This window comes from Nymphalis io, chromosome 27 (genome assembly GCF_905147045.1).
Source record: "Nymphalis io chromosome 27, ilAglIoxx1.1, whole genome shotgun sequence".
Taxonomy (NCBI): domain Eukaryota; kingdom Metazoa; phylum Arthropoda; class Insecta; order Lepidoptera; family Nymphalidae; genus Nymphalis; species Nymphalis io.
In genome coordinates this window covers 3,181,865-3,198,110 of record NC_065914.1, presented here as the reverse complement: position 1 = coordinate 3,198,110, position 16,246 = coordinate 3,181,865, and the positions used below count along the sequence as shown (strand labels likewise).

General features: G+C 42.5%; 1 protein-coding gene across 1 annotated transcript in view; it reads right to left on the bottom strand.

Annotated features, from left to right (window-relative positions):
• The window catches only part of LOC126778734 (neurofibromin-like), a 76,713-nt gene that overhangs the window by 56,892 nt on the left and 3,575 nt on the right, over nucleotides 1-16,246 (bottom strand). The window contains exons 3-19 of the mRNA XM_050502356.1: nucleotides 14,143-14,329; nucleotides 13,463-13,584; nucleotides 12,678-12,777; nucleotides 12,277-12,377; nucleotides 11,061-11,210; nucleotides 10,540-10,639; nucleotides 9,084-9,226; nucleotides 8,165-8,358; nucleotides 7,724-7,832; nucleotides 7,399-7,557; nucleotides 7,045-7,238; nucleotides 6,409-6,592; nucleotides 5,710-5,896; nucleotides 4,909-5,008; nucleotides 1,004-1,094; nucleotides 566-780; nucleotides 434-499 (exon numbers count right to left, since the gene is read on the bottom strand). Of these exons, the coding sequence (XP_050358313.1) occupies nucleotides 434-499; nucleotides 566-780; nucleotides 1,004-1,094; nucleotides 4,909-5,008; nucleotides 5,710-5,896; nucleotides 6,409-6,592; nucleotides 7,045-7,238; nucleotides 7,399-7,557; nucleotides 7,724-7,832; nucleotides 8,165-8,358; nucleotides 9,084-9,226; nucleotides 10,540-10,639; nucleotides 11,061-11,210; nucleotides 12,277-12,377; nucleotides 12,678-12,777; nucleotides 13,463-13,584; nucleotides 14,143-14,329 (2,402 nt within the window). The remainder of the gene's footprint in view (nucleotides 1-433; nucleotides 500-565; nucleotides 781-1,003; nucleotides 1,095-4,908; nucleotides 5,009-5,709; nucleotides 5,897-6,408; nucleotides 6,593-7,044; nucleotides 7,239-7,398; nucleotides 7,558-7,723; nucleotides 7,833-8,164; nucleotides 8,359-9,083; nucleotides 9,227-10,539; nucleotides 10,640-11,060; nucleotides 11,211-12,276; nucleotides 12,378-12,677; nucleotides 12,778-13,462; nucleotides 13,585-14,142; nucleotides 14,330-16,246) is intronic.

Here is a 16,246-nt window from a genome sequence, read left to right as displayed (position 1 = left end):
GCTACGGTTTTCACCAATGGACGGAGTGATTCTTTTTTTTTATATAAAATAGGAAGGTGGACGTGCATATGGGCCACCTGAAGATAAGTGGTCACCAACGCCCATATACATTGGCATGTAAGAAATGTTAACCATCCCTTACATCACCAATGCGCCACCAACCTTGGGAACTAAGATTTTATGTCCCTTGTGCCTGTAATCACGCTGGCTCACTCACCCTTCAAACCGGAACACAACAATACCAAGTACTGCTGTTGGGCGGTACCTACCCAGACGAGCTTGCACAAAGCTCTACCACCAGTAGATTCACGACGAAGGTTTAAGTGTATAATTCATTATTTTTTTGTTTGAATTGGCAAGAAATATGACGACGTCTGTGTAGGAAGTAAAAACTACAACATTGAATTAAAAAAATATATATAATTAAACTTACTGTCTGACTTCTGTGCAAATGTTTGCTAAAACATTATACTTTCTGGTATCTGAAATAGAAATGATACTCTTTAAATTTTATTTTATGTTCAATTCAACTGCACCATTCTTTTATAATAATTATTATTCGGACTTCTTTGCTATCGCTCCTTTGTTCGATTTACTTTTGACAAGGTTCCATCCCACTCTGATAACGTCATACAAAATAATACAATGATAAATAAACAAATCAATGTTCTCATCGTGAGTGTGCAATTGAGACCACACGGGGGCCGGCTTACGTTGAAGACAAACTCCACCGAGAGCGCACAGGAACGAGGTCATGTTCGCCCATTCCTGGATTTGCATCTAAAAGAGAAAATAGTGTTTTTTTTAATCGTTATAGATTAAATACTAACGTCCGTTTGAACGTGATAACTTCTTCGTAATCTAAATGTAGGCAATATACATTTATTTATAAAAAGAAAAATACTAAGTTGAAGTAAATGAGTTCAGGTGTCGCTAAGCCAGTGGTCAGTGTGCCCCCACTGTCCCCGTGGGGAAAGGCAGTAACAAAGAACCGCGCCCGCACCTCCCCGTCGTGGTCGCTGTGCGGCGGCTCGGGCGGCTCGTCGCCCGCCACGCCCTTCGGGTACTTCTGCAGCAGCTTGCACAGCGAGCACCTGCGCACGAGCGTAAGTTTACACTGCGACTGCACCGACGCGGACCGCCTGTGCCGGTGCGGGTCTGTGCGGGTCTGTGCGAGTCTATGGGTGTATGAGCACGATACTTCCAATATTTATAATGAAAACTAAATAGAATCGCTAACTAGTGTCTCTATTTGATCCAAGTTTATAATATAATTATTTAGCAAAACGCATGGGTACGTGTAAACCAAAAGTTTGATTGTCTTTACTTCTTCTACCATAGGAATGAGCTATAAAACAAACTTTAGACAAACGTTTAAAAAACGTTTATTTCTTTTTTGAAAAGAGTTTCTTCAATACTCATTTTGGATAAAATATAAACATAATGCACAAAAACAAAAATGAATAATTTTAATCGTTTTGCCAACGGTACATAGAGGCTTAACGCCTTATCATTACAAAAATTCTCACAACAAATTTTAACAGTACTTCAAGATCATATTGCTAGTTCGTATCGTAACAAACACTATGAGTACATACATACGTGTTGGACGAGACATTGGGACAGGTTTCAAATTCAGTTGCATCATTTGACCCTTATCAAACATTAAATAAAAGCATTAAAAATGTACAATAATGATGATTTCCTCCTAACCGATTTCATACTATTCTGAAGGAGACAAGCCAACTTTTTTTTTCTTTTTTTTTCTCGCTGAAAAACACATTTATGTGTTTCCCCCACGTGAGGTGGGGGGGTATGTGGGACTCGCCGGCGCTGAAGGCGCCTGAATAACCACTAAAAAACCAGCGGTACCCACTCCGTCTTGTCGGGGGACGTCACGGGATCGCTTGCGCATACTACCGTGCCGTCCCGACGGTTGGCCCGCTTCTGCGGGCCTCCAAATCCTAGGGGGTACTCGGGGTACAGAGACCCCTGGCCCCGGCGACACTCACGGCGGGAGGAGAAGATGCGCATAGCGCCGACGTCTTCTCCCCGGTCTCCTTCGGCGAAGCGGGTCAGCGGAGGCACTCTCCTCGCGCTCCCGCTCCGCGGCCTCCTTCTGCGACATGACATTTTCGCAGAAGGAGACCATCTCCATCCAGCACCTTTCGCTACCAACCATGGCATTTATCACGCTCGGCAGCGAAAGGTCTCTGCCGATTAAAGTCGTCAGGGAAAGGCGCTGAGGCCCCCAAGCGACACACTCCATCAGAGTGCGGCATGCCGTGTCCGTAGGCGCACCACACTCGTGGCAGGAGGGCGTTTCCTCCCGCCTGACTATTCCGTGCAGGTACTTACCGAAGCACCCATGTCCAGTAAGCACCTGAGTCAGTCTGAAGGTCAGTGTGCCGCCTTTTCTCGTTACCCAGCGACTCAAGTGGGGACGGATCGCCTCCACTGTCGCCAGGCCTGCTGATGGGGACCTCAGATCCTCCTCTCACCTGCGAATCAGGGCTTGCTGGGCGAGAGTCGATGAGCTTCGGGCCAAGTTGGACAAAATGCTGCCCGAAGCTCCATCTTCCGTCCAGGGTCAGGCCCAGATACTTCATGTGGGCCTGCACCTTAATCACCGTCCCCTGGACGGTGATACACGCCCCTCGAGGGCGGCCTCGACGTGGACCGTGGAATAAGAGAGCCTTCGTTTTTGAGATAGAGACCCTCAAGCCCAACATTCCTATGCGGTCCACTGTGAGCGACGTACCGACTTCGGCCAGGCGAGCCGCCTCCTGAAAATTCCGCCCTGTCGCCGTGATGAGAGTGTCGTCCGTATAGCACAACACCCCCATTCTGGGAAGGACGGATGTCCGCAAGAGCCAGTCGAAGCCAACGTTCCACAGAATTGGGCCAAGAACTGACCCCTGTGGAACGCCACAGCCTAAGCGACGCCGGACAAGACGCCCATCGCACCCCTCCTAGAGGACTACCCGGTCCTGGAGGTATGCCCCCAACAGCCTCCTGAGATAGGGAGGCACCCCGTGGTATCGGAGTGCCTCCCCCAATAGTCTCGAAAGAAAGACTATTGAAGACGTTCGCAACATCTATCGATACTGCCAGAACTACGTCCCCTCGGGCCACCGCATCCGTGGTCCGGGTTTTCAGGGCGTCCAGGGCGTCGATAGTTGATCGACCCGCCCTGAACCCGTACTGAGCCTCTGACAGACCCGGCCCCACCTTGTCGAGGTGCTGAATAAGACGGGCAGCGAGAATTTTTTCGAAGAATTTGCCTGTATGCCGAGGAAGAATCTGGCGGTCGACCTTGCTTTGGAAACAGGACCAACTTTGCCTCTTTCCAAGGCTTCGGAAACTGCCCGCTGCACAGACATTGGTCGAACAGCTCCCGAAGCCTTACGCCTAGGTATTCCAGAGCGTCACATAGAACACGCCCTGGAATCCCGTCTGGGCCCGGCGCAGTGTTTTTGGCCCTCAAGCAGTCGAAGGCCACCTCCATCTCCAGCTCCGTGATCAGTGGTGGAGCCACTGTGTCGTCAATCATGGAGCGAGGGACCATCTGTGGAGGGACATGCTCACCTGGATGGGGGAAGAGTTCCCCGACCAGGCGCAGGAGGAGATCCGGCGACATTGTCTCTGTGCGTAATTTTCCACGCACACCGCGGAACGGACGCCCTCAGGGGTCCCGGTTCAGGCCTGCCAGTAGTTCTTCCCTAGCTTTCTCCTTGGCCTGACTTATCGCCAGCTGTAGGTCTTTTTTCAGCTGACGATAAGCGGCCAATAGCTGTCCCTCCAAGCCCGCATCAAAGCCGTTGCGCCTCCTACAACGGAAGTAAGCCCTTCGCGCCCGGCTGCACGTCGCCCGAAGCTCTGCTATTACGGGCGACCACCAATACACCTGCCGGCGCGGAGCTCTGCGCTGGAACCTAGGCATGGCAGCATCGCAGACCTCTTTGAGGGCACTGCGCATGTGGCCCGCTAGCTCTTCTGCACTGGTGCCCTCCCATCTTCCTGTGGAACCCCACCGCTGTAAGATGGCAGCCTCCCTGGCCAGCTCACGATCTAGCTGGCTAAGAGACCACCTCGGAAGCGTGGTTGGCACCCTTGAGGGTTCCACCGACCTGCGAGAGGTAGAGATCTCAAACCGGATGTACCTGTGGTCCGACAGAGTCTCCACCTCCTCCTCTACTCTCCAATTCAACACTCTGCGTGCTACAACATATGTGGCGAAAGAGAGATCCACCACGGACCCCCCCTGTTGCCGCACGCACGTGTAAACCTGCCCCCTGTTGAGTAGGGACAGGCCGGAGAGTAGTGCCCACGCCTGAATGGCCCTTCCTCGCGGATTCGTGGCAGGGTTGCCCCAGGCACGTGATTTGGCATTGAAGTCGCCCAAGACCAGTATCGGCCTCAGTGACTGCCTGGTCACCGCAGCTCTGATTGAGCCAAGATAAATTTCGAAATCCGCCAGGCCGCGGTTGGGAGAGAAGTACGTACCCACAACAACGAATTCTCTCCACGAGACTAGCCAACTGCGTGAAACATAATTTTTCTTTTTTTACACTTAATAGGCAAGCGTTTGACCGTTGACTTGCCTAGTCTTAAGCATCGACACGGTCTAAGATGTAGCAAGCGTGAATGCGCAAATACCGGTGCACTCTCTATACCCTCTATCTCATAATCTGATGGGACAGCAATCCGACACGACCGGGAAGAGTATCAAGCTTTACGTACCTTCCGAGGCATTTCCGGGGAGTTCATTGTCAGGTTATTTTTTATTGGCTTTTAACAGGGGTTTGAATCCAGTCTCTAGCGATTTGAGGCCTTATGATCTAGCCTTTAAACAAACGAGGTAGCCCAAGTGTATAAAAGCCCAAGTGTATAAAATGGTGTACTCACCAACGTATAAACGTCTCCTCCCAGGCAGGCTGAACACCGTTCACGCAATGTTCTATCTTCCTCAGCAATGCCATTATACGTTTTTGAAGAGCTGCTGAACCTAAATCATAGTGTTATATTAGTAATTGATATGGAATATTCTAGAATTAAATTTTACTATTATAGAAAAGAGATGGCAAGTACTGGCAAGTTTTCATTAGTTTAATTTGTGTTTATAATCCATCTCGTGCACGGTGGTGAGTAATGGAATAACGATGTATTAGAAGTTCCAAAACTTCTATGTTTATATTAATAATACTAGCTTTCTGGCCCGGCTCCACGCGTGTACAATAAGGGTCTATATAAACTGACAAGAGCTGATGCCAAGTGGTCACATAATTGGTTGCTAACAATTCTTGGAAACTACGGTGTCATGTCTCTTACTGTGAATGTTTTTGTAAAAGCATCCTCTGGCCATGTCCTGACTGGCTGCTTGTAAATTGATATTTTTTTTATTGAAGATGCCGACAGTACCTTATGACCTTCGTCATTCAGATATTTAAGCCACGCCCAACTTTTGTTTATGATAATTGTTTTAGATAATTTCATTTATACAGAAAATCGAGAATCGAAAGCTATAATATAAATGATATCATATATATAATATCATATGATATTCATTACTAATATCAGTCTAATAACTAACGAGTACCACTTTTCGTAAATATTTCTGGTACTCAATCAATTTTTTATAATTCAAATATGACGTTGAGTATACATTAAGTTATTTGTGTAGGTGCAAATAGCAGTGGGGGGGCGCACCGGTGGTGAGCACGGTGGAGGTGTGCGCGATCTCCTGGAACACGGCGTAGTTGGGCAGCAGCGTGTGCGCCGACACGTCGTCCGAGCCGCAGCGCGTGTCGGCCTCCTGGCACAGCAGCGCGAAGCACGACATGGCCACCAGCACCTCCTCCGTGTCGACGGACCACAGGCACATGAAGAACACCACCTGCGACGAGCGCCAGCGCGAATAAACGTGAGGCAGTATTTCATCCTACATTTGCAGGTATCCTGCACTGTATTATCTGTGGTTACATACATATTCTTAATTCAGATGTGTTTTAATATGTCGGATGCGAGTGCATCTGTTTGCTTAGACACAGATTAAAACAGAGTATAGCGATTTTTTTTTATATATAAAATAGGAAGGCGGACGAGCATATGGGCCACCTGATGGTAAGTGGTCACCGAGGCCCTTAGACAATGGCATTGTAAGAAATGTAAACCATCGCTTACATAGCCAATGCGCCACCAACCTTGGGAACTAAGATTGTATATCCCTCGTGCCTGTAATTACACTGGCTCACTCACCCTTCAACCTGGAACACAACAAAATCAAGTACTGCTGTTTTTCGGTGAATATCTGGTGAGTGGGTTGTACCTACCCAGACTAGCTTGCACAAAATCCTACCACCAGTACTACATCAGATTATCTACTCAGAATATTTAATTCCAACTTACCTCCAACTGAATATGCGCCGGTTTGCATAACAGTATCTGTGAGCCGACGTTGGCGTACTCCTTGTGCTTGGCGAGGAACTCGTTCCGGCATGTCAGCACGTCGCGCAGCCAACGCAGCACTTCGCGATAGTTCCCGATCTGTCGCTGGATCAGCTTCTGACTTATGTTGTACAGAACTTGCGAGCTGGAGTGAGGAAATTATATTGGTATAGTAGTAATACGTAACAGTAGTACTGTTTAACAGCACGTAAATATCCCCCCGCTGGGCCCAAGACATCTTAAGTTTTAAAGATTATTTAATTACGGCACTACGTAAAACTACAAAGTATATTATATCCAACTCCATGCAATTCGCTAATAATTCTGTTATATTATGCATTACAAACATTTCTTGATTAATATATATTTATTTATTTCACTTCCATAGCTCCGATAACAACTTCACCAATATTCAAATTTTTACACGAATTCGCATACAATGACTGATTATTTTGATCTCCACCAATGGTACCATTTTAAGTCAAGGTCAAAATTGTTCATTTCATCTTCACTCCTACCATAGGAGTCAGCTATAGGTGATGTTGATCCAGACTGGCTAGATTCTTAATTAGACAAAACATGACCGGTTATTCTTACCTGAAATCCCAGAAAGTGTCGACCGGCGCTTCAGGGTTCCACATGTGCACCCTATCCGGCCTGTGCAGGGCGAGCAGCGCGTCCATCGCCTCCTGGGATATCTCCTCCATCCCGGTGTGATGAACAAGTGATACGAGCCCGTTGATCAGTTCCATAGTAGACGATTGGATCTCTATCCCCGTACGGCTGCGATTCTATTGGAAATTAAAGTAAAAAAATATTAGTAAGCACAGATAAGATGCGCGTGCGCCTCTAAAGAGATAATCGCAAATTCAAGGTCAAGTTAAGGAACCAGGCAACAAGTCTTCTTATACAGGATTATATGATTCTGAAATGACTCAAGAAATAACTTACACTCAACATGAGCATGGGATCAGCGTGAACTAGTTTCACCAGCAGTAGGAGCAGGTTCCTATACGCTGTCATCTCTTCTGACTTGTTGAATTTCGATTGAACTTCCTTAGACTTTAGTGATAATGATATCATTCGTAATGGCGTGTGGACTTTATAGGCCTGAAAATAGAAAAAAAGCTTTTATTAATTATATTTGAGTGTACTATTATGGTAGTGTTTTTTTTTAATATATTGATTTAAGCCTTGGTCAGACCACTATATACTTCGTTGCTAATTAATTTTATAACAGTAAGAAATATATATTTATTTGATTTTTATATAATACCTGCGATGCTTTATTCAACGTGTCCGTAAACATTGCCCGTAGTTCCGCAGCTCTCGAGTAGAGCAGCTCAATTTGCGGCCACCACGGCAATCGAGGCTGTTTGATTATCCTGAAAACATTTCATCAAAATTATTGAATCGATACTTGTATAACTATCGTTTAAATTACGATTCACATTAACACTACATGTGAAAAAGGAAATTGAATTGTCTACGCAATATATAAAGTCAATATTTGCATGGAACGCTTGCATGCCGCGGCATACGATTGCTGACTGTATTCGGATATCCGAATGTGGACTTTAACTATTGTATATAGACTCTAATTTCCTTTACCACGTGTAAAATATAAGTCATTGACATTGCAAGAAATATTAACCATTCCTTGCAAGAATCAACGGTAGTCGGCAAGAAACAGGAATAAGAGATCAGTAGAACTCACCTGAGTAGCGAGTCGACGATGACGTAGTGGTAGGAGATGTTGGTGACGAGGTTCAGGCACACCTTGAGCGTGTCGTTGGAGTGCGGCGTGATGCGGAACAGCGACACGAAGCAGTCCGTCAGCAGGTCCAGCTCCGAGTACCCGGGGCACGGCGCGCCGCGAGCGTACGGCTTGTTGGGGTTGAACAGCAGCGACTGCGGGAGGCGCCGTGACATACATACATGCATACATACATACATACATGCATACATACATGCGTTCATAGCGGAGGCACATGGGCTGTCTGGAGGAAGTGGTCCCACCGCCCATAGACATCGGTGCCGTAAGAAATATTAACTATTCCTCAAATTGTCAATGCACCAACCTTGGGAACCAAGACGTTATGTCCCTTGTGCCTACTTTGCTCACTCACTCACATTTCATATCTGAACACAACAATATTAAGCATTGCTCTGACTATTTACAATAATGCTGTTTACAGGCGGCAGAGTAACCAACGCAGACGGACTTGCACTTGGTCCTGTGGCCAAGTACAATACCTACATATTAAGTTACTGTTTGAATAATAATATTAACTTGCATTTTAATAAATTACCATGATCAGTCAGGTCAGTCCAGACCGATTTCGGCCTCGGCGGCCAATCTCATGAGAGATTAGCCAACTACGCAGGAGATATTATAGTGCACAAGTGTGTGCGCAAACACAGGTGCACTCTCTATTCCCTAACTCTTATAATCCGATAGGGCGGCAAATCCAACACCATCAGTTCAAGCGCAGGACCAACAGCTTTACGTGCTTTTCGAGGCATGGGAGCGTACATACTTTCAACTTCCAGATTTCCAGGCCTTATATCTAGCCACTAGACCAAAGACGCAGTACACCATTATCATATATAGCGTGTAACAAACATTGACTTACCTTAAGGTCATTAATGACGGATTTGACGAGCACGAAGGTAACGTTGCCGGAGTCAGCTATGTTCAGGTAAGTCGAGGCCTTGCAGAGCTTAACGCACGTCACTATTGCTGCTTCTGTCATCTGCTTCGAATTGTTTTGGGGGCCTGAATATGAACACACATTTTACTTTAAACGAGTGAATATTTCATTGTTTGCTTAGAAATTAGAAAGTCGAGATGGCCCAGTGAATTTTAACCGATGATCGTGGGTTCAAACCCGAGCAAGCACCTCTGAATTTTCATGTGCTTACTTTCTGTTTATAATTCATCTCGTGCTTTTCGGTGAAAACATCGTGAGGAAACCTGCATGTGTCTAATTTCATCGAAATTAGACACATGCAGGTAGCAGCAGGACAATTAGAGTAGTGTATTCCACCAACCCGCATTGGAACAGCGTGGTGGAATAAGCTCCAAACCTTCTTCTCAAAAAGGGGGGGGGGCCTTAGCCGAGCAGTGGGACATTTACAGGCTGTTACTTACTTACTTTGCTTAGAAAATATCGGAAGGTACATTTGCTTGTACATTAAAGTGATAAATAAAAACAAATGTTTTTATTATTTTGAATAAATTGAAATGAAGCGATTGAATTAATTATTACTATATTTTATTAATTCAATTGCGGACAACGAGCGTATAAATTGAAAACAATTTTTATATAAAACATATAATATAAAAATGCTTATTAGGTTGTAACAATATGTTATGTAATCTTTATATGGTAAACAATATCTGTCTATCTATCTATGGCTATTTGAAAGTTACCAAAACTCTCATTCCCTTAGACAACCGCTTCTACCTAATAATTTAAATATGTATAATTCGAATAGGCACGTACGTCGAAATTGATTTTGCAGGATTTACGACACAATCCGAAATCCACGTTGGCGAAGGCACGGGTTGAGTTAGTAAGAAATAAATTAATAGATATCTGATATGCTTTCTTGTTGCTGAATTAACATTTATTACTGCAGGTTGTTAAGGCGATAACTTCTAATGACGGTAGCATGCGCAAAGCGATCCCGTGGCGCTCCTCGTTAAGACGGAAAGGGTACCACTGGTTTTTTAATGGATATTCCGATGTTCGGAGCGTATTCGACGCCTTGGACACCGGCGAGCCCCACATACCCCCCCCCCCCCCCCCATACCCGTGGGGCAAGCGCGTAATGCGATTTTCCAACGTTAAAAAAAGACGGTAGCTTCTGGTGGTCACCACGGAGGATGCGAATGGGACCAAAATCTCTTTTAGTCTGTTCTTACTACGCATGCAATTTCTTACAATGCGATGGGGCATTGAATGTAAATCTCATAAACTGGCTCCACGCCCACAATTTAGATATATTTAGAAGATTTTTCGTACGTGAAAATTTGAATGCGTTAATTCTTGGAGAAAGTAAAAGTGTGACTTTTCATAAACTCACTAAGTCCGCGCTTAACAGTGTCTACGAAGTGCTTCTTCTTCGTGTGTCGCGGACTGCACGGCGCCCCGCTGTCAGCGTTCACTATTTCTTCCAGAACTTTCTAGAAATACAAAATAAACAATAACATCCCGCTACAATAAATGTATCTCACAAATTCTAGTGACTATTACTTTATAAATCACTAAAAACTGATATTATTATATATTATTTATTTTTTTATTTTGACCTCTTGGGCTTATGTTATCCCCACTCCTAACATATTAATTATGGGTCAGTAAGAATGTTGGAAATTTCATTGATTTGAGTAATTTATATAATATATGTATATAAATTTGCGCGTGTGACAATAATAAACAATTATATTTAAATTGATCTCAATCGAAGTAAATAGTTATAATAATTTGTATTATATAAATCAAGTGTGTGCAAAATTTCAGCACAATCGGTTGTGTGGAAGTGATTTTAAAATTAATTAAATGTACAAGCGTGTATTGAAATACAAACTCTATTGCTCTACATACAGGATTCAAAATCAATAACATAATCTGCAGCGGCCACATCGCCACCCTCGACTTCTTGTTGTCCGAGAAACTATCTTGTAGGATGTCGAAGAGTGTGGCGCAGCAGTTACTTAATTCATCATTAGGCCGGCATTGGACTTCTGCGAATTCCTGCAACATAAAATAATATGTATGTTTTAAAACTGTCAGTAGAAAAAGGTCGTATAACACTTGCTTTTTTTTAATAGCTCTTTACTATATACAGCGCACGTACTCACGCTCACATAAGCATTGACATCATATTTGTTCCATTTTATATTTTTTTTTATTTCTTACTTCTCACTTTATACATTTATTTTTCTTTTTTGTTCATATAAACAGGAGTGGAGGCCTGGTGTCTTGTAGAACAGTTTATCTATTGCAAGCACCAGTATTCACACTATTTAGCTGGTATTTAAATGTTTTATGGCAATTGTTAACTTTTTGCAAAGAAATAAATAAAATATTATTATTATTATAGTTCCACAGCTGGGAAATGATCTCTTAGAATTCTCTTTGATTTGCAATTGATTCTATTGGTCGCAGGTTAAGATTGTGAGGACCTGCATATGAAATGAGATGAAATGTCCAAGTACAAGCCCACATTAGAGAAACGAGTAAACACCAACATTTCTGCATAAAATGAGAGGAAGCTTTATCCCAGTAGTGGGGCATTTACTATTAGACAACTTGCTTTTTATATAAATGATTAACTTAACTATTTACTTGATTTTACTTTATTTTTTTATAGTATAGGTTGGCGAACGATCATATGGGCCACCTGATGGTAAGTGGTCACCAACGACCATAGACATTCCCATTGTAAGAAATGTTAACCATCGCTTACATCGTCAATGCGCCACCAACCTTGGGAACTAAGATGTTATGTTCCTTGTGCCTGTAATTACACTGGCTCACTCACCTTTTAAATCGGAACACAACAATAACAAGTACTACTGTTTTGCGGTAGAATATCTGATGAGTGGGTGGTACCTACCCAGACGGGCTTGCAAAAAGCCCTACCACCAGTTTATAATTGCTTTTAAATATTAAAGCTTTATAATAAATACTATTTTTGCAAATTATATCATTCATTTTTAGGGAAACAGACAATGTGATGACACTTATAGCATATTAATGTAAAATAATGAGACATCAGTTAAGTTTCCACAGATAATTATACAATATATAATCTAACCTGCGGGTATGTGTCCATCCAATTCCAGACAGCTTTCTCCAGCGACACAACGAGTACTATACGCGCTGATTTTCTTAACAATTTAAACTTTTGAATAGATTCTGAAATACAATAATGATTTTAAAACATACATATATACGACCTTATATAAAAAGTTATAGTTAGACACTGATTTCTCTCTTTCTGACATTATCGATTTGACATTCGAAAGAAGAAGACACAGCATTGCTTAATTAATCTATTGGTCTTACAACGTTTATAGGGGAGGCCGATAAAATATACTTAAAAAACTATATAAATTCAATGATAACTAATAATTTAAATTTCTTTCTGACAATCGAGAAATATATGGCAACATTTGGTATTGATATATTTGATATTACTTATATTTACCGACTCACCTGTCAAAAGTCGTATAAGCCTCAATATGTCAACATTGACGTGCTGTATCAGCTCTATATCAGTGTAATCGGGGTTTTCTTCTGAGCTAGATGCTAATTCCTAGAAAAAAAAAACGTCAGAACTGTTTCACACAAACGTTACATACAAAACGCCGAGTGGATTTTATTGCCCCCCCTATTACATATAAATTATTATTATTATTTGTTTATTTAAGTAGGACCACCAACAGTATACAATTACACATGAAAAAACAATAATATTACACGTTGAAATTAATATGTTAAATGATCTACTAATTAAAGATAGTCTCAGCATGCACTAAACAATAAATATTATTTACTTATTTAATTTAAAACTTTTTTGACCACCACAATATGTAGTTGGAACAAAAGGCGAACTTAATGCCTCAAGGCATTCTCTGCCAGTCACCCTTTAGACTAAGCAGAAATCCGTGAAGACGGTAATTAGTTATCAAAAACATACATACATACAAATATATTATCAACAAAATAAATACAGAGCTATAATATATATAGTAAAAAAAAATTTTTTTATATTAAATTTGATACAAGCATTAAGAATTGAAATATAAATATATCTAGGCCGACGGACAGATGGGCCACCTGATGGTACGTGGTGACCACCGCTCATACACATTGGTGCCTTAAGAAATATTGACTATTTCTTAAACTGAAGTAAGTTTAAGAAATAGTGCCATTGGATTAGGCTATATAACATACACCTCGAACAAAAACCAGTAGTTTTAAGGCAATACAATACGAACCTGTAATCGTGCGCTTATCTTATTGAAAACTGCATTGAAAAAATTGAGACTGAGAGCGAATAGTACTTTACTCGCTAATTGCCTGAGGAGGGTGCTGTTGACATTGCTCTCGTTTCGGAGATCTGAAACAATTACAATTTCTTATTGACCTGATAATAATAATGAAAATAATTTTCGGCCAGGAGGACATTATTATTTTTGGACACTATTTATATTTTATTATTATTTATATTCCGCAGGACATATACAAGTGCACGCTCTATTCTATCACCCTCATAATCCGATGGGAAGGCAACGCGACACGACAGGATAGAGTTCAAGCGCAGGACCAACGGTTTTACGTGCTTTCCGAGACAGGAGTGTACGCACTTCCAACTTCCAGACTCCGGGCTGCTACTGAGAATCTTCGACGGAATAACCTAATAACTTTTTACTGGCCCGACCTGGGATTTGAACTCAGGACCTCGCAATGTGCGGCCTTATAGCTAGCCACTAGGCACTGGGCAGAGGACGCTGTATAAGACTCGCTTTATCGCAAACTAGGCAAGCAAACTTCGTTTTAGATTCACGTCTTCCAGCCTGAGCCTCAACTTTAATCCATACTTAACGTCAGTTCCATCAATTCTTTCAAAGAAATTGGGGTTAATGGAAGGTATTGGTTATATCTGAATTCAACTTACCAATAAATTGGCAAACTTCTCGCAATAAGATCTTAACGTTCATCGCTTCCTCGTATTTCGCCGTGTCCTTGGGCTGAGAGCTGAGGCATATCTCTAGTGTGTCTAAGACTATTACTAAACTATCATGGTAACCCTTCTCCAGCTCCGTTTGAGGCCGGTTGACGCATGTAGTGGTCGTTGGTTGATGCTGAAAAGAAAACAGGAGGATCGAATAGTTTTACCTGTAAAATACGTTTACTTGTGCTAGGGCTTTGCGCAAGCTCGTCTGGGTAGGTACCACCCAATCATCTGATATTCTACCGCAAAACAGCGGTACTTGGTATTGTTGTATTTCGGGTTGAAGGGTGAGTGAGCCAGTGTAATTACAGGCACAAGGAACATAACATCTTAGTTCCCAAGGTTGGTGGCGCATTGGCGATGTAGCCGATGGTTAACATCTTAAAATGCCAATGTCTGAGGGCGTTGGTGACCACTTACCATCAGGAGGCCCATATGCTCGTCCGCCTTCCTATACTATATAAAAAAAACGTAAATAACGATTCTTATCAAACGCGCCGCATTGAATCGCTGTGCATTTGTAATTGTACAAGGGAAATTGAAGTATCTACGCAGTATTTAAAGTCCATATTCGCGTACCAAGGAACAAAGTCATCTGCAATCGTATGCGCATCCCATGCAAATAAGTATGAACTTTAATAAAAAATATGAATTACATAACGGCGGTTGGCGTGGTTGGTAGATAATTGTCATTCACGCCGAAGGTTATGGGTTCGATTCCCACCCAGGACAGACATTTGTGTGCATGAACATGTCTGTTTGCCCTGAGTCTGGGTGTAATTATCTATATAAGTATGTATTTACAAAAGAAAAGTAGTATATAAAGTATATCAGTTGTCTGGTTTCCATAGTACAAGCTCTGCTTAGTTTGGGATCAGATGGCCGTGTGTGAATAATGTTCCAGGATATTATTATTATAATACAATAGTTCTGTGTTACCTAAATGTGAGATGACGTTCATCTAAACTTTAGACATCTTATATATCAAATGTTTGTTGGTGTATTATTGTTATTATTCGAATTTAGTCTTTGTATATATACACCTATACACTATTAACGTATTGATTGCTTCGTTGGTTTAGTGGATTGAGGTAAGGCCGAAGACCCGGAGGTCCTGGGTTCAATTCGAAGGTCGGGCCAATAAAAAGTTATTGGGTTATTCTGTCAGAAAATTCTTAGTAGCAGCCCAGAGTCTGGAAGTTTGAAGTGTGTTCACTCCCGTGCCTCGGAAAGCACGTAAAACCGTTGGTCCTGCGCCTGAACTCTTTCCGGCAATCCGACAGATTGCCGTTCCATCGGATTAGGGAGAGAGTTAGGGAATAGAGTGCACTTGTGTTTGCGCACACTTTTGCACTATAATATCTCCTGCGTAGTTGGCTAATCTCTCTTGAGATTGGCCGCCGTGACCGAAATCGGTCTGGAAGACATTATTATTATTATTAACGTATTAATACGTCAACGAGTAACCGACACAGACCTTTGAACTCTAATCTAGATTAATTAACAATGAACTAATTTATACACGGCTTGCGATATTCCAGTTGTAGGATCAGCGAGGATACTGTTTTAGGCCCCCCGCAATAGTTACCTAAACTTTTTTTTATGTTACAGGTAGACGGACGTAAATGGGCCACCTGATGTTAAGTGATCACCACCGATATAGACATTTTTGGAAGACAGATTTATTAATTCCGAATGACATGGCAAGCAATGTTTGAAAATTCCATCTTTTGCAGCATTGCATGGACTTCTATGGGTATATGAGACAAATCAACTGGGATATCGCATATTTATTTTAAGGAGGGAGAGAAAATATCCGTGTTCCTCGAAATGTCGAGTTAGGTCGAGCCACTTGGTGCAATATACTACTCCAATGCAGGTTGGTGGAATATACATGTGGCAAAACTTCAGTGAAATTAGACACATGTAGGTTTCCTCACGATGTTTTCCTTGACCGTCGAGCGCGAGATGAATTATAAACACAAATTAAGCACATGAAAATTCAGTGGTGCTCGCCCGGGTTTGAATCTACGATCATCGGTTAAGA